At 43.0% G+C, this 19,208-nt stretch overlaps 1 protein-coding gene across 1 annotated transcript in view; it reads left to right on the forward strand.

Annotated features, from left to right (window-relative positions):
• LOC149440274 (uncharacterized) overlaps window positions 1-16,874 on the forward strand; it is a 56,070-nt gene extending 39,196 nt beyond the window's left edge. Inside the window, exon 6 of the mRNA XM_089658835.1 lies at window positions 15,970-16,874. Within this exon, the coding sequence (XP_089514961.1) occupies window positions 15,970-16,590 (621 nt within the window). The 3' untranslated portion in view covers window positions 16,591-16,874. The remainder of the gene's footprint in view (window positions 1-15,969) is intronic.
• Window positions 16,875-19,208: the final 2,334 nt, after the last annotated feature.

Consider the following 19,208-nt stretch of genomic DNA (forward strand, 5'->3'; position numbering starts at 1 on the left):
CTGGATAGACCATGGAATACTCCATATACAAGATCTATACGCTAACGATAAACTACATACCTTTCAGGATATTCGGGACAAATACCGAATTCCGGTTACCGAATATTTCACCTATATACGCTTAACCCATACCCTTCACAAGACGAAAGTACCACTCAACATAAAATTCCCAGTGACAGCACACCACTTCTTACAAAAATCGACCTACCCAAAAAAAGGTATATCGACTTTTTACACAATGCTGGTTGACTCACAGTTCACCACATATACATCATCCCTAGCAAATTGGGAAAACATAACTCAACAACCGATACCTCTTTCCACCTGGGAGAGAACTTTCACCACTACGTTTAAGGCCTCAAAGTGTAGCTCACACTGGGAATCATACTTAAAAATACTCCATCAATGGTACTTAACACCTGTCAAACTGTCTTTATTTTATCCTCATCATCCCCAAACTTGCTGGAGACATTGTGGGGAAAGAGGCTCCCTTCTTCACTTGATGTGGGCGTGTAAATCCCTTACTTCCTACTGGAATCAAGTTTTCCAATTAATCTCCTTAATAGTAAAAACCCCAATTTCCCCAAACCCTGCTTTAGCGCTCCTCCATATTGGCATAGACAACATTCCATTGTCCTCACGCACTATTATTATACATGTCTTATCAGCTGCAAAACTGAACATCACCAGGCTCTGGCGTTCTAATACCACTCCTACTCTGTCCCGCCTATTGACCGACCTTAACTTCTCCTGCGAGATGGAGAGAAACACAGCACTCTGTAATTCCTCGTACTATAAATTCAAGACCCAATGGACTCGATGGTTACAGAATCCCAATTGTTCAATAAAATGATTTTACAACATCCCTTTATACTACATCACCTTGACAACTACGGTGCCTTCACCCCCCCTCCTCCCCTCTCTCTTCTCTTTCTACTCCCCCTAAATACACCCACTAACGTCCCAACTGGTTCACATAAGGAAGCATACCTCTCATGTACCTTAACTGAAACTTTGCATAGTACCTCGGCCAGATGGCGAGGTGCTGTTAGCTCATTCTCTGAATGCATATTTTGCTTGTATTAATGTGAACTGCTTTATACCATTGTTTTCAAATGTTTTTGTATGTTCAAAAATCTTCTAATAAAAATATCTGAATATAGAATATAAATACAAATAGCGCCCTCGTCTGGTGGTCCACAGGAACCGAAAAAAATACATTTGTTAAATCAATCACTGTAAAATATTCTGCATCTGATGGAATGGAGGTGTAGAGTGATGGCACATCAGGCACTATTGGGGCTATTGGAACCACCAAATTATTTATGGCCCTCAGATCTTGTACAAACCTGTAAGAGCCATCCGGCTTCTTAACAGGATTGATAGGTGTGTTGTAAGGAGAAACAGTTTCTTCTAAAATACCCGTCTCTAAAAATCTTTCCACTAGAGGAGCAATCCCTTCCTCCTTCTCTGGCGACAATTTGTATTGCCTCTGTTTGTAGGGCAATGCCCCTTCCTTGAGTGTGACTGTGTACGGTGTACATTAAATTAATCCTACATCCATAGAATTTGTGGCCCAGACTGGATGTGTATCAGGAGGGGGTGTAATGTGTGAGGGATGACTCTCATCATTGAAATAGGCGGGTATAATGGGTACTTTGGAGGATCTGGCAACAATACCTCCTTCTGATGTTACTCTCACAGAAATCCCTAAAATTCCCATAAGATCTCTCCCCAACAAATTTACAGGGCAATTTGGAATGATTCTGAAACTGTGACAAGTGATGGCCTCATCCCATGTGAGGGCTGAAACAGGCAAGGGGTTAGTCTTGAGGGTTTTTGTTAGTATCCCATTTATTCCCATAGAAGGTTCAGCATTTGTAGTTTCCCCATGATACATTTCCTCACTCAGACTGCTGCATGTCGCGCCTGAGTCAATTAAAAATGGAACTTCAGCGCCCCCTACTTGTAAAGAAATGAGAGGCTGCTGCCTGTATGATGAAGAAACCAAGGGAAATGCCGGGACACCACCTTCCGGGCATCCCTATTATCTCTGGTTCTGCTGTGGCCCCCACTGAATTGGATATTTAATATCTTGGGGTTGTGCCTGTGGTGTTTGGGGGGTGGTGGTGGCATTAGGTGGTTGGTATCTCTGTTTGCGCTGTTGTGGCTGTCCCTGGGAGGGGGAAGGTTCATATGGACAGTTATATCTCCAGTGATCCTGTCCTCCACAGTTGAAACATCCAGTTCTTCCAGGGATTTGGCGGAGTTCAGAGTTACTTCTTCCCCTGCCAAATCCTCCTTTTCCTCTACCTCTATACCACCCTCTTCCTCTTTGTCCTTGCCCTTGATTTCCCTGTTGGGGGTCACTTTGGAAATGACTACTATTAACCTTCTCTTTTCTTACAATATCTAAACATCCCGCTGCCTCCTTCTCGTGAAGAGAGGTCTGAAACTCAACAACAGTTTTAGTTGCCCAGTCAGAGACCTGCTGCTTCACGGCTAATCCTGCTTCTGGCTTAAGACCTGTTATGAATGTCTGAATCATCAATGGACTTAACTCTCCAGTTAGAGCCAGTCCTGCTTCTTGTGTCCAGACATCCTTCAACCTTTTCCAAAATTACAGTTTCTCCTGCCTTCTGTTTACATGCTGTAGCAATAGGGAGGGAAGCCTTATTCTTGAAAACCCTTTTTAGTTCTGTGTCAAGCTCCCCCCACATAGTTTCTCTCCCTTCTGTGGTGTTCAGTTTATAGGCAGTAGCCTGTGTATTACTTGGTTCTATGTGACTAATGCTTTTTACATTTATCCAATCCCAAGCTGGATTATTTCCCAGAATACCATCAATGATCAATCTCATATCTTCCTGCGTGTAATTTCTTCCCAAACATGCCTTTTTTACATAAGCAAGTGTACCTCCAGGAGATACTGTAGGCTTGGGACAATGTTTAACAATCTTATTAATATCTTCTAATTCTATGTTTTTTTTTTAGAATTAGTTCTCCTGCTGTGAGAAATGGTAGTGTCAATATAGCCACCTCCTTTCCTCCTACGGCCCCCTTATCTTCTCTTTTTCCCTCTTGTTTCTTATCCATGGATCTAAGCTGCATTCTAAATTCCTCCACATCTCTGCCCTTTCTTCATATAAGCTTGGTCACATTGTGGGTCCCCCTCATACCAAGGAAAGGCTTGTTTGTCCCCCAAACATAATCCCTTAACCATGTCTGTATGAAAAGGATCATTTGCCTCCTTTCTTGGGAATGGGTCTGTACTCCCCATAGCTTCTGTCCAGCCTGCCATACAATCCACCCAGGGATTTATTAAATAATAGTCCGTTCCACAAACTCTAGCAACATAATCCTTACAATTTTCTCCCTTTTCTGGGGGACCTGGTGGGTAACTACCTCCTTGACCCATATTTAGACAGTGGATAAGATTATCTTACTTTATAATCTTCATTTGTTCCACACAACAAATTATCTTATACTTCTACGCGACAGAAAGAAAAAGCAAAAGACAGATAAACCAGAATCTGCTCCACAGACTTATTAACCTTTTGATAACTTCCCAAAAGTTATCTCTTCACTGTTCTACCAAAGGACAGTGTGTTCTACCAAAGAACAATTTCTTTTATATTCTACCAAAGAACAATCTGTGTTTTATCAAAAACACTCTTTTTTCATAGTGCACTATATTGTATATTGCTACAGGTTATCACGGGTCTATATAGACAATACAGAATGATTCAAGACCTTCCCTCAACACAGGGCAAGAAAGAGCTTTTAGTCATAAAAAGACAAAAGGTTTACTTACCAAGTGAGGTGGGTGGTCATCCCGGGCCGAGCTCTCAGCTGAAAGGATTGATTTTCTTATCCCCTCAGAGACCCCCGGTCTGTGGAGAGATTCCTGGTTTATCAGCAGAATTCTGGGAACACCCCTTGAACACGGAAATAACGGCAGCTTATGTTCAGAGATGTTCAAAGTTTATTAGACATTACTAAGATTATATAGGATACAGAAAAAATAAGGGAGGGGGGAACGAGTTCTAAAACTGTAACTTGTAAGTTTCCATCATGAGCTGACTACATGAAACATGACATATACATTTCTTGGTATAAACTGTTTTTGCTAGCTTAGCCGGGCGAAGAAAGTTTCAGGGTCATGTTATCTTTTGTTGATACATCCTTCAGCAAACTAAAACAGTTCCATTAAACTTCTAATATATCTGCAAAAACCTAACTTAATACTTAAAATGGCGTACATCAACACAATGGAGGTTCTCTAGATCCTTTCAACTGAAACCTTTAAATACAACAAGGGAGTGAATAAGGTTCAGGAGGGCAGGATATTCAAAAGGAATCCAAAATTAAGAACACGGGACATGACCTCCAACTGGAAGAAAGTTCACAACTAATCCAAGAAAGTATTATTTTACTGAAAGAGTAGTAGATGCTTGGAATAAACTTCCAGTAGAGGTATTGAGCCAGAGACAAATCACAGAGATCATCACAATAGTACACAATGAATGGCTATGAATGAAAGCTATTCATTGTGTACAACTGTCATGTGATCACTGTGATTGGTCACAGCAATCACATGGTACTGAGCAGGCCTGGTACAATGATCTGTCATCTGGTGGACACAGCAGGTGACATATCAAGATACAGCAGAGCCACTAGACTTGGAGGACTTCATATGATGTCCACCCAGGATGGGAGATATCCCGCTCAGCTGTCATTCTTCTATAGGCCTGGTGGGAAGCAATTCATTACAGGGGACACTGTACAGGTTCTATATGTAGTCTGGGGGTCCCTGTGGAAGTCCATGTGTGGACATTTCTACCTATGATAAATGACAGGCTAAACCCACCTGGAGACTTTCTCCACACCTGGAGTGTGCTGAGTTCTTGGAGAACGTCTACACAGTGTTTCCAGATTGGCTTTATCACCCCAACGAGCTCGCTCCAGTTCATGGATGTCATCATTATGTTTGGAGGATCTCACCAGTCAGGAGCCTTTCCTGTCATCCTACATGTTCCCTTCTGAGGATTGTTCTATCCTTCCAAACAAATGTATGAAATCATGGATGAGTCCTCCTTCTATGTGATCTAGAAGATCTTCAATCACAATGTCTTTATGGATGAAGTGGATGGCCCAGTTTATATATTATTTATTGCTTTACAGCTTTATTCCCTCCAGGATTCATTCTTTATTTATAGACCCATTCAAGGAAGTGTTCTTACTTTGAGAGATCTCCACCACCATTCCTCTGTGACCATTACATCCTTGTCATTTATGTCTAACATCTTCATTATGAGTGGATTGATATTTATTCTTATACTTTAGGATGTATTTTTGCATTTTTTTACCCAAAAAGATCTGTTTTGGAGGTCTCTGTTTTATTATGTATTTTGTTTTTATCTTGTGTTCTGTGTCTTAAAAAAAAATATTTTAATACAGATAGAAAAATCTTAAACAGTTGGTTGCATAAGAATTAGGTTTATTGTTTCTTACGTTTTTTAGTTCTTTTTGAACGTCCCTGGTATCTCTGTAAGGTAGATACAATGCTGGAATGGTTATTAGGGGACACTTCTCGGGGCTGCAGTTCCTCTGAACTCCACAAGATGGTGATCTCATTTCTCCCCAGACAGGACTTCTCTATGGGATACAGATAGGAAGTGATGTCAGGTACAGACAGGAAGTGATGTCAGGTACAGACAGGAAGTGATGTCAGGTATAGAAAAGAAGTTCCATGTGGTACGAAGTACAATGGAGACATTGCTGGAAGTGGCAGCAGAGAAGGTAATAAGATGTTATTTCCTATTTACACCCAATAACCCCCATCATGTCCATCCTCTTCCTCCATAGTCATGTCCGTCCTCTCCCTTCATAGTCATGTCTGTCCTCTTCCTCCATAGTCACTGTGACGTCTTTTATCTCCAGCAGATGATGATACACACACATATATAGTGTGGGAACCCAGATGAACCCCTTCAGGGGGAGGAGTTGATGATAATATATTTGCCCCCAAAGCTGGCCTACATGGTTCAGTTTTATCGTTCAGCCAGTGGGATGACCATAAAAACTGAAGTGATTCCCCCATCCACACATTGGAGGTGGATGGGGGAATCCTCCCCGCTGCACTCTTGTATTCTGACAATGGGCGACTCCTCTGCTCTCAGAATACACAGATCAGCACTGAAGCTATTGGCTGCAGCCGCTGGGGGAGTGGCTTTTATCTGGCAGTGGCCACACATGGATGGAAATGTGAGCGATCCCTGCTGAACCAGCTGAATTTCCATGGATCTATGGTTACCTTCAGTGACTTCCTCCCCTCCCCCTCATCTCCTTCATGATGGAAGTCATGCTGAGATCATCTCCCATTGGCTGAGCAATATTCTCATTTGTCTCTCAGCTCCTTCTTGCTATTCCTCGTCCTGCCTGTTGTTTCCTTGGATTGATTTTCTGTGTAGTGACCCCGGCTTGGTCTCTTGGATGCGCTCGTCTGTTGCTTGCCCTGACCTTTCTCCTGATTCCTGGATCTCCTCCTCATCTCTCCTCCATATCCTATTACACAGCTTTTCTCCACACCTGCAGTGACCCTGGGGGGAGGAAACTTGGCACCAGCACGCCGCCAAATCCATCCCCACCATTAGGGGCTCTGGAAACAATTGTCTGCTATTTACACTCCGTTCCTCCGCATGTCACCTGATCACATGACAGCTTACTTCCACAGATTCCGGACAGATTTCTGGATGGTAAAGGTCAAAGTTCACTCCTCAGTTTAGGAGAGGTAGGACGCACCCAGGAACAAGGATTTGGTTTGCATGAGAGCCTCATATAGAGGACCCCTCAAATCTCCCCAACCAAATGTCCCTCCATCCAGAGTCTATATTTCCTATGACATCACACTGACCTCACAGCTCCTCCTCCCAATGTCCCTCCATCCAGAGTCAGAGAATCCTATGACATCACACTGACCTCACAGCCCCTCCCACCAATGTCCCTCCATCCAGAGTCAGAGAATCCTATGACATCACACTGACCTCACAGCTCCTCCTCCCAATGTCCCTCCATCTGGCATTTTTCTGATGCTCTTAGGATGTGGGGCCCCTTGGTATCCTCACATGTAAAGTGGGACTGTTGGTCCTGCGTTGTATGTAATGACATCAGAATGCTGCAACAAGCCTATACCCTGCGTAGTGTGGGGGTCCTGTGGGGGGGGATTATACCTCACGTCTTAATCGGAAATGGGATGTATGTTTCCTGGAAGCTTACATTAGACAGAGTATCATCCCACGTGGTTTGAGAAGCAAGGTAGTTCCAGCTGAACATTTACATAATGACAGGTTTCTGGAGAAATGGAAAATGTTGTGCATAGAACATGGAATTAATGGTATGAAACTTATTGTCGAGGAGGAAAAATTTGAAGAACTGGATCAGGCCATTAATAAGAGTGTGTCTGGATTAGACCCCTTTAAAAATCAGGAGAATTTTGAAAAATATAATGAGCAATTGAAAAAGGAAGTTGAAAAAGTACAAAAAAATCTTAGAACCACTAAACAAACTAAATTTAGACGTGACCTAAAAGACTGGGAAACAGGTGAGATATTTGATCTCACTACAAAAAGAAGTAGAAGTCGATCTAAACGAAGAGTTTTTCGTTCACACTCTAGATCAATGGGAGAAACTATGTCCAGTGAAAGTGATTCTGAAAATCTTGGAAAATCTGTTTCTTTTTTAGACCAACAAAATGGAGAACCTCCTCGTGCCAATCAACTACAGATGGGAAGAGGATCCAAAAAGAAAGTAGAGGAATCCTTAAAAAACAAACATCAGGAGGACAAGGGCAGAACAAGAAGTCAGAGGAGGTAGTAGAAGAAAATATCCATGACAAAAAGGTAATCAATTTGGCTAATTTTCCACTCAAAAAGGAACATATTTCTTTATTGAATAAAGGTATGTCCTTTTCACCAGTGACCCCCATGGACGAGTTTGAAGTATTTAAAGATGTTAACTTATTTCTAAGAAAGGTTTTCTTGAGAATGATACATGGTAATCCCACTATGTTGGAGGATATGGCCTCTGACTCGTCCATGGAGGATCGCAAAATGTTGGATATGTTGATATCTCTCATAGAGGAAAATGAGGATGGTGATGGTGATGACCTTGATAATTGTAGCAATATAATTAGAAAGGTTGATCTAAATATTAGATCGACAAAAATGCCGAAAATCCGTTCCAATATGAGGATATCGACGTTTCTAGACTTTGTTGCTGATGATTTGAAAAATCTTGAGTGGAAAATGCCAATTGGTGATTACCTTACCAAAAAAGAAAGAAAAGCCCTCAAAGAACTAAAAGAGACCAAGGATATTGTTATTAAGAGAAGTGATAAAGGGGGTAATGTAGTGATTCTGAATGAACAAAATTATGTTAGGGAAGTGAAGCGTCTATTGAGTGATTCATCCACATATAGGAAAGTGACTGTGAATCCTTTTCATATGGTGGCTAAAAAACTAAATTCCATCTTAACATTAGGAAAGGAAGCTGGTCTGTTAACTAGAAAAGAATATGAGTATCTGAGAACTGAAGAATTTAATCACCCTACTTTCTACATTATCCCCAAAATACACACAAATCAGGAAAATCCTCCGGGTAGACCTATTGTGTCAGCCATCAATGGTCCCCTAGACAAAACAGGGAAATATATAGATTTGTTTCTTAAAGACATGGTCCCTAACCTTCCCTCTTATATAAGGGATACCAAAGATGTGTTGGCGAAAATTGAGAATATGATTATCAATGATAATTCCATTCTAGTGGGAATAGATGTGGAATCACTTTACACCTCTATCCCACATGAATGTGGTGTGAGATCAGTCTCTTATTTTCTTGACAGAACATATCCTATGTCGGGGGGACAGAATGAGTTTATTAGTGAGCTATTGGAATTTGCATTAAAACATAATTTTTTCCAATTTAACAATACCTTTTATCAACAGACTAGAGGCACCAGTATGGGAGCACCGTGGGCTCCGGCCTATGCATGTCTCCATTTAGGGTTTTGGGAGGAGCGGGTTGTATTTAGATCATCAAGATTTCTTGCAAATGTCCAGATCTGGTTAAGATATATAGATGATGTGTTCCTTGTATGGCGAGGAACATCTGAGGAATTAAAATTGTTTTTGGGAGAGCTCAATCAGAACTCCTTTAATATTGGACTTACATATATATTTGATGAAAGATGTATCTCTTTTCTGGATCTGGAGATTAGAGTTGAGAATGGAAGACTCCTTACAAAGACATATAGGAAACCCACTGCTGCCAACACCCTATTAGAGGCAAGAAGTTATCATCCGCGTTCACTGATTTCAGGGATTCCAGTGGGACAGTTTTTGAGATGTCGGAGAAATTGTTCAAACATCAATGATTTTAGGATGGAGGCTCAGGACCTCTATAGAAGATTTAGGGAAAGAGGGTATTCCCATTCCCAAATTAGAAATGCTCGGAGACGGGCATATCAAACTGACCGTGAGGATTTACTATCTTCCAAAAAGGATGTGAAGGCCAAGTTGAGTGATCAACCTGTAAGAATGATAACCCAATTTGGAGCCCAATGGCAAGATGTAAAATTGATATTAGAAAAACATTGGAAGATTTTAACTCAATGCCCCAGATTGAGTAAGATTGTAGGCGAATGCCCCCAGATGGTAGCGAGAAGAGCACCAAATCTTGGTGATCTCCTTATTCATTCAGATTATCAACCATTAAAACAAACAACATGGTTAAAATCACGTACCAAAGGGATGTTTAAATGTGGAAAATGTCAAATTTGCAAATACGTGGATCGTACGGATTCCTTTCATGATTCAGGAAATAACACTCACTATAAAATTCAGAGTCTCATAAATTGCTCTACAGTGAGAGTATTATACATGTTAACCTGTCCCTGTAAAAAGATGTATGTAGGTAAGACCAAAAGACAACTTAAAGTACGAATAGGTGAACATCTTAGAGACATTAGATCAAATGAACCTGACAGTAATCTTGCCCAACATTACGTTAAATATCATGGAGGTAAATTGGATGGTACGAAAGTGAAAGGTTTCTATGCACTGCACTTTCCACAGAGGAGAGGTGATTTTGACAGAGAACTGCTTAAAAAGGAAAAATATTGGATATATAAACTTGATACATTGCACCCTAAGGGGTTAAATGTGGAATGTGATCTCCAAGTATTTTTGGAAAAATAGTTATAGCCATGTACCTCATTATTGCCATGTGGTGGTTAATTTGTGGAATTTTTGTTTTCACAAATAGGTGGACTTTATGTCACTTAATCCTTAAAAAGTATATATGTATACGGAAATAATTAAAATAATATGGATGATCTTAAGCTATGAGTTTAAATATAGCTCCAAACAAAATGTATTAGGATTGAATGCTGAGTTAATTTTTTCCTATGTACCTTCTTTCTTTAATAATAATCATACCATAGGATGGATATTTAAAAATTGGGGTATTTTTGTGGAAATAACCCTTAATGAGAACCTTCAGGTTATATTGCCATCTTGTGGTATGTTATGGTAATTTATATGGGTTTTTTTTGACAATTAGACTCAGTGGATAGACTTGTTGATTCTCTGATTAATATCGCCATCTTCTGGTTAGAGTGTGATGGGTGCTTTAGTCGATGAATATATTTAATTCTGGTTTTTTTGATCAATATATGCACCGTCCAAATTGCTAAAGCCTCTCCCCCCTCTGTTGTCTCCAGATGTCTGTCTTTTTAACTATATTCAACAATGACCAGCAGCTGTGCTAAGTATTTAGCCCTCTCTTTCTTCCATTAGGAATAACTGCAGGTTGGGTTTTTTGCATAAATGGGTGGGTCTTTACCCACTATAAATAGATAATTGAAATGCGGTTGTTTCATTGGTCCTGACGAAGCTGAGTGAGATACGCCCATCGGCGAAACGCGTTGACGTCATACGTCAGATACGTCACTTCCGGTCATGCGCACTAGGTGGAACGCACGCTGACCCATAAGGAGAGGCCATCTTCACATGCCATGAGGCAAGCTTAAGCAGCACAAGCGCTGAGAAGGGGCTGGAACCCGCGGTATATCGGCGGATGTCAGCGGTGGTTCCTTGGCCGCCTTGGCCCTGTATGGTAGTACCTATGAAGGACTTCTCTTTCATTCCTGTTATCCATAGCACAGGTGGTGAGTGGATTGTTACAGGACATTAGATATATGGTCCTCTGTGATCTATATGACCTATATATCTTCTATAGAGTGTTAGCTCTGTCAGTGACTTCCCACACATTGTTTGTTTCACTACAGGATGGGGACATCATGGTGCGCTGTATAGGATACAAGATATACCATCATATATATTTCAACAGGCAGAAGAGTCTTTGGGATGTGTCTTGTTTTTTCCTACAAAAGTGGTGTATAGTCCACATATAGTGGTGAAGAAACCACTTCAAGCAGAGTGCTGCTGTGTGCATCTTTTCCTCCATCCTGGAAATAAATGGGGCATATTCCCATCCAAGAGCTCTAGGAAACAGCTATCTATATTACAGATGAATGGGCCCCAACCACTTGTGCCGGCACAGGAATGTATTGTATAATATATTTGACATTTATGTCTTCCTTCATACAGGCCTGAGGCCTGCTATTCTCCTTTTTGACGCATATTGTGCTTGCTTTATTGTATACATGTGACATACATATATCTAGTATAATTTTTGGATTCCTTGATTGGGATTTGCCTATATGGTTACTGCTTAATTCCTTATATCCTTCATTATGGTATGCCCATGGCATAATTTTTGGATACACCTCCCTAGGGAAGTGTTCACTTGTGTGTTTGTGCTACAGGGACACTAGACTCTTGTAGCCATTTTCCCTGCTGCACATACATGTAGACCGGTTCTGGTGTCATTTTAAATGGTTTTAGGTTTGTGTGTATTGTCTCAACTGAGGTGATGGTAAACCAGGGCGAAAGCCCATATGTCATATTTTTATATGTGTAATAAAGCATAATTTTTGGAAATTTCTTCCTGTGTGTCACGTTCTGTTCACTATGTAGCCGCTTTTTTGTGAATCTCTTTTCACAAACCCCCCCTTTTTTGTATGCCTCTTTTGGCTACTGAATGGAGACCATACATTGGGTGACACGCTAATTTATTCAATAACCTCTTAAATAACTATCTTAATATATGGGGATTATACCTCAGCCTGAAGTGGGGCTTTAATAAACTGGAGACCTGAATGGAGAGGTGAGGAGGATTCTGGGAATATCATTTGATGTGACTATTTGTGTTCAGATGTAGAGTTTTCCTCCTGTGAAGTCTGGAGATCATATGACATCACATTGCCTCCACCTCCCTCCCTGATAGAAGAGAGAAAGAAGAAGAAGATTCTAGAAGTCACCAGAGAGATCACTGAGCTGCTGACAGGAGAGGTGAGCGGTGCCGGGAATTCTGGGACATTCTCCAGTAACAGACAAGGGATGTGTCTGGATGGTGACTGTATCATTGTGTGTGTCAGGTTCCTATAAGGTGTCAGGGTGTCACTGTCTATTTCTCCATGGAGGAGTGGGAGTATTTAGAAGGACACAAGGATCTCTACAAGGACGTCATGATGGACAATCAGCCGCCCCTCACATCACCGGGTAAGAGGAGACTTTATTGTAAAGGAGAGAGCAGTACGGAGGATCCACCTAGATCCCCCATCATCTGATAAACACATAGAAACAATGGATTCAGTCAGTGTGTGTGTTTCCTACAGATGGATCCAGTCATGGGAACCCACCAGAGAGATGTCCCCGTCCTCTGTATTCCCGGGATTCCACACAGGAAGGTCACACCATCCCTCACCATCATCAGGTAGATGATGACAATTATTGGTAGTTGTGATTTATACACAGCATGTTTGTTACAATGAATGTTTTATTATATCTTTCAGAGTGGAATCCTCGGGGATGATAATATTGATGTTAAAGAAGAGTATAAAGAGGAGGATGAGGAGTATGGAGTGATGGAGGAGTTTTCAGAAGGACACAAGGATATGATGGAGCCACCTAATACCAGGAACCCCCCAGAGAGATGTCCCCGTCCTCTGTATTCCCGGGATTCCGCACAGGAAGGTCACACCATCCCTCACCATTACAAGGTTGGTGGGATGGAGAATCTAGAACATGGACTTGTAGAGACTGTGGTCTCCAATCACAAAGCGGGATCTTCCCGTATCCGAGTATGTAGTAAGATGCTGCACAGCATTTTTCAAAAACTTTTTTGGCATTCACTAAAAACACTACTAATATACGGCATGCGCTATTTTCTTAAGTCATGCTGTTTTTTAGTAGTGAATCCTGCGGGTAATTTACCACTGGTGTCCATAGCAACACTTGTAAATAGCTTGTTGTTAAGGAGAGGGCAGCCGCCAGTGTCCCCAACAACCAGTAAACAAGGAGCAGATGGTCGCTAAGTTCCCTGCTTACAGCTGTGACAGGTCTGATTTTGAGGGAAATCCCGATGCCAAAATAATTTTAAAAAAAAGGCGTGGGGTCCCCTCCAAAATCAATACCAGACCCTTAGTGAGTGCCCACCGTCCTGCTGAACCATACTAGGCCACATACCCTCAACATGGGGTGGTTGCTTCGGGGCAGGGGCGCTCCCCCCCAAAAGCACGTCTCCATGTTGATGTGGGCAAGGGTCCCTTCCCCACAACTCTGGGCAGTGGTTGTGGGGGGCTGAAGGTGAAGGGAGACAATGTGTGGATTTTGTGTGTGATGTCACAATCATAAATCTTACATTTTACAGATGATATTTTCTCTCATTTCCTTGATTTAGAGTGGAGATCCAATCGATATAGAATTTGAGGTGAAAGCAGAAGAAGAAGAGGCGTATGTGAGGGATGATCAGCAGTCTATGGAGGAGGATGGAATAACGGGGACATTTATAGAGGAGGACACTCCTACAGAGATCAGCACAGGTGGGTCATGAACACTAAATCCATTCCTCCACCCATACTGCTCACTGATTGGTCCAGAGTAGGGCGGGGACTGGGTGATATCAGCCTGTAATCCCCTGGTCACTTTCCTGAGCTGTGTTCCCCGTCCTGTATTCCTGGATTTCTCTCGGATAATCTTCCTTCTCTGTGCTGCAGACACAATTTATGTATCTAGACTGGATTTATGGAGGTTCTGGGGTTCAGCTGGCAGCAAAATGTTGATTTTCAGCACAGGCAATACTAGACCTTATCACCTGACATAAGTGTCTACGGTCTCCTTCCCCATGCCCGGGTCTAGTAAGATCTCTGACAGAACATTTCTCCCAGGGTTCCTTGCTCTGTGGTCTGCTGGCTGTGCCGGGTGGAGGGATATGTCTGTATGTCTCAGACCCAAGTCACTGAGTGCAGTCTCAGGAGATGGGAGGCAGCGGTGTGGGATCTCTGCAACTTGTCTACAGGAAACATTTAATCTTCCACTGATTACTGAATACCAATATTATGAGTCCTGACCCTTATACTGTATAATTTATTTTGTACATTACATCCTCCTGACCCCTGCACTATATATTCTATGTTGTACATTACATACTCCTGACCCCTGCACTATATATTCTATGTTGTACATTACATACTCCTGACCCCTGCACTATATATTCTATGTTGTACATTACATACTCCTGACCCCAGCACTATATACTCTGTTGTACATTACATACTCCTGACCCCTGCACTATATACTCCATGTTGTACATTACATACTCCTGACCCCTGCACTATATACTCTATGTTGTACATTACATATTCCTGACCCCTGCACTATATACTCTATGTTGTACATTACATACTCCTGACCCCTGCACTGTATACTCTACGCTGTACATTACATACTCCTGACCCCTGCACTATATACTATGTTGTACATTACAGAGTCCTGACCCCTGCACTATATACTCTATGTTGTACATTACATACTCCTGACCCCTGCACTATATACTCCATGTTGTACATTCCATAGTCCTGACTTCTGCTCTCCCCCTCCCCCCACTGCTATATATACACATAATATGGATTCTCTTTTGTTACACCCATTTCCTCCCAGCTGGACATTTTATATCGGATGATGTGATTGGAGCACAGACTTTTACATGGTGATAATAATGTGATAACATCCTCCAACTTTGGACCCTTAAACAGAAAGTGATAATGAGGGAGGAGTCAATACCCCAATGATGTTGGTCTTCAGGATCAGTCCAGTCTTCATCTTGGTTGTTCTCCCCCCATCCTCACTCTCTGACCTCTGGTGGGGCTCAGCCCCGCTGTTCTTCATGACTAAATCATGGACTAAATAAGGAAGTGCAGTACTTCTTGTGTTGGGAAGATGGCGATGAGTGATAGAGGGGGTGGGGACCCTCGTCCTATAATCCCCTCATCACTGTCCCTACTATAAAAGACAGTTCTGGTTGTTTCCTCACTCTCTGACTAAGGTCCATGAATAAAGAAATGACCTGGTAGGAGATCAGAGGAGCCATTTCCTAGTTCCCTTCAGGGTGGAATTGTAAGCTCCTCAGAGACCAAGCTACCTGATGTGGGCGGAGTCTTGGTTTGGGGGAACCAATCAGCTCCTGTCTAGTAATCCTCTTTGTCTTTGTATTTTAGTCCATGGCCGGGAGATGAGGAAAACCTCCGAGGATTGTCTCACTTTGTCTCCAGACTGGAAAGTAGAAGATGAGGACATCACACAGTATAGTCCAGGAGAAAACCCGGCTCCCTCCAATGTCCATCCGGCACCACCCAGTGTAGATGGACCATCGGATTCCTCGTATCCTGAGGAACCTCAGACTGTGCGGGACCAGGCCAGCCTTCCAACAGCTTCTCAGAGCTTCTCCTGTACTGAGTGCGGGAAGTGGTTCTATTATAAATACCATCTTAATTTGCATATAAGATCTCACACAGGGGAGAAGCCATATTCATGTCCTGAGTGCGGAAAATGTTTTTCAGTGAAGTCCAGTCTTTACACACATCAGAGATCTCACACGGGGGAGAAGCCGTATTCCTGTCCTGAGTGCGGAAAGTGTTTTTCAATGAAGTCCAGTCTTAACACACATCAGAGATCTCACACGGGGGAGAAGCCATATTCCTGTCCTGAGTGCGGGAAATGTTTTTCAAGGAAGTCCCATCTTTACACACATCAGAGATCTCACACGGAAGAGAAACCATATTCCTGTCCTGAGTGCGGGAAATGTTTTTCAAGGAAGTCCCATCTTTACATACATCAGAGATCTCACACAGGGGAGAAGCCGTATTCCTGTCCTGAGTGTGGGAAATGTTTTTCACAGATGTCCCAACTTTACACACATCAGAGATCTCACACGGGAGAGATGCCGTATTCCTGTCCTGAGTGTGGGAAAAGTTTTTCACAGAAAGCCAGTCTTTACACACATCAGAGATCTCACACGGGGGAGAAGCCATATTCCTGTCTTGAGTGTGGAAAATGTTTTTCAGCTCAGTCCAATCTTTACAGACATCAGAGATGTCACTTGGGAGAGAAGCCACTTTCCTGTCCTGAGTGAGGGAAATGTTCCTCAATGAAGTCTTGTCTTCCTGTACATCAGGGGTCTCACACAACCCTGGAGAGGTATTAGTGCCTTGAGTGCGGGAAATGTCTTCTAGATGAATGTTGCTGGACATCCCAGCTCTCATGTGGGGAAGAAGCACACCCTGATATACACCTCAGATATACTCCATGGCTGATCTTCATCATGGAAGAAACAGTTCATAAGGAGATGAGAGGCCCCCAAAGACATGGATGAAGTGTGGGACCGGGTTGGCCATTGATGGCAGAAGAAGAATAAAAATGGAGTCCTACCCTAGAGCACTGGGCTGACTTCTCATTGGGGTGCAGCCTATATACTAGAGATGGTCTACACCTAAATGAAAGGGGGTCTGCTGTGCTGGGGGAGGGGTTTATGGGAAGGCTGGAGGAGAATATAAACTAGGATGGAGGGGGGAGGAAGAATTAAATTATAATGGGGTAGACAGATCAGACCGGGGTCAGTACTTATTGGGGGGTGGAATGGGGAAAGATGGGGAGGGGGCTATGGCAGATGATAAGGAGGTTCCCATGTTACAAACAACATGTGGAATTGGTACCATTTGTATGAAAATAAAAAATACACAAAATCCATGTGAACAAGGTGTCGGTGAATGGACAAGGTGTCAGTGAACAGACAAGGCGTCGGTGAATGAACAAGGTGTCAGTGAATGAAAGTGTTTGTTCCCCAATGCCAGAAGTGTGCCCAGCACAATAGGTGAGTTGGAAGGTTTGGTGCATGAAGAGAACTAGGATTGAATTGGTATTGCTAAATCTTGGCTTCATTCCTCACATGACTGGGCCATTCATATTCCTGGCTAGGTTCTCTTTCAGAGAGACGGGGGAAATAGGAAAGGTGGTGGTGTCTGTGTCTATGTGAGAAGTGATCTCAGAGCGAGTGTGAAAGAGGACCTAGTTGATGGAGAGTGTGATGAGGCTGAAGTATTATGGGTGGAACTGCACATGGGGGGCGGTACTACAAAGGTCATCATTGGAGTTTGTTATAGGCCTCCCAGTGTTAATGAGGAGATTGAGACTCAGCTCCTCCCACAGATAGAAAGGGCTGGGACAGTGATAATGGGGGATCGCAACTACCTGGAAATTGACTGGAGTAATGGTACTGCAGGAACAGTTAAGGTGCAAAAATGTATAAACCTACTACAGGACAATTTTATGGTCCAGCTCATAGAGGCCCCAACTAGGAATGATGGTCTGCTGGACCTGGTCATCTCCAACCATGCTGAGCTTATTACAAATATCCATATAATGTTAGCTGTAAACAGCGAGCATATACGGGAAAATAAAAATGCTCAACTTTAAGAGAGCTAATTTTCCAAGGCTGAGATCTGCTCTCCAAGACTTATACTAGGAGGGAATATTGGTATCGATGAACACAACACAGAAATGAGAGTCCTTCAAAAAGACTGTATGTGACCACACTGCAAAATATATTCCCATGGGCAACAAGTATAAAAGGCTACAAATCCAACCTATTATTATTATTACTACGAGTTTATATAGCGCCAAAGGGTTTGCTCAGTGCTGTTCAATAGAGGGGGGGACAATACATGCCACAGTACAACAACAACAAACAACGTACGAGGGGTAAGAGGGCCCTACTCTTTTGAGCTTACAATCTAGGTGGGAGGGGGTAAAGGTACAGTAGGAAGTGGCTGAGGGGTGGGAGGAAAAAGGGAGAATGGCCGTTAGGTGAGGGTGGGGTAGGCTTCCCTGAAGAGATGGGGTTTGAGGGAGCGCCTGAATGTGAAGAGGGAAGGCGACAGTCTGATGGATTGGGGCAGTGAGTTCCAGAGGATGGGGGAGGACCTGGAGAAGTCCTGCAGTCGTGCATGGGAGGAGGAGACCAGGGAGCAGGATAGAAGGAGGTCCGGTGAGGAGCGAAGGGTACGGGTAGGACGGTACTTGGGGATCAGGTTGGTGAGGTAGTCAGGGGCAGTGTTGTGAACGGCTTTGTAGGTCAGGGTTAGGAGTTTAAATTTGATGCGTTGGGCAGTCGGGAGCCAGTGGAGGGAGAGGCAGAGGGGGGTGGCAGAGGTGGAGCGGGTGGTGAGGTGGATGAGTCTGGCCGCTGAGTTCATGATGGTCTGGAGCGGGGAGAGCCTGCACTTGGGTAGGCCGGTGAGAAGAGAATTACAGTAGTCAAGGCGTGAGATGATGAGGGAGTGTACTAGAAGTTTGGTGGTGTCTGGGGTGAGGAAGGAGCGTATCTTGGCAATGTTGCGGAGGTGGAGCCTGCATGTGTTTGTGAGTGATTTGACATGCGGTTGGAAGGAGAGGTTCGAGTCAAGAATGACGCCAAGGACTTTGGCTTGCGAGGCGGGAGTGATAGTGGTGTTGTTGGTGATGATGGATAGGATGGGGGGGGGTGTTGTCAGGGGGGGGGAAAGACGAGGAGCTCAGTTTTGGAGAGGTTGAGCTTGAGGAAGTGTAGCGACATCCAGTCTGAGATGTTGTTTAGGAGGTGAGTGATGCAGGCGGAGATAGTGGGGTGAGGAGAGAACCTATGTGGCTTACGGCCAAAGTTACAAAAGCGATAGATAATAAGAAAAGAGCTTTTATTAAATATAACAATGAAGG

The sequence above is a fragment of the Staurois parvus genome, unplaced genomic scaffold (genome assembly GCF_062004578.1).
Source record: "Staurois parvus isolate SC_StPar_1 unplaced genomic scaffold, SC_StPar_1.0 ptg001098l, whole genome shotgun sequence".
Taxonomy (NCBI): domain Eukaryota; kingdom Metazoa; phylum Chordata; class Amphibia; order Anura; family Ranidae; genus Staurois; species Staurois parvus.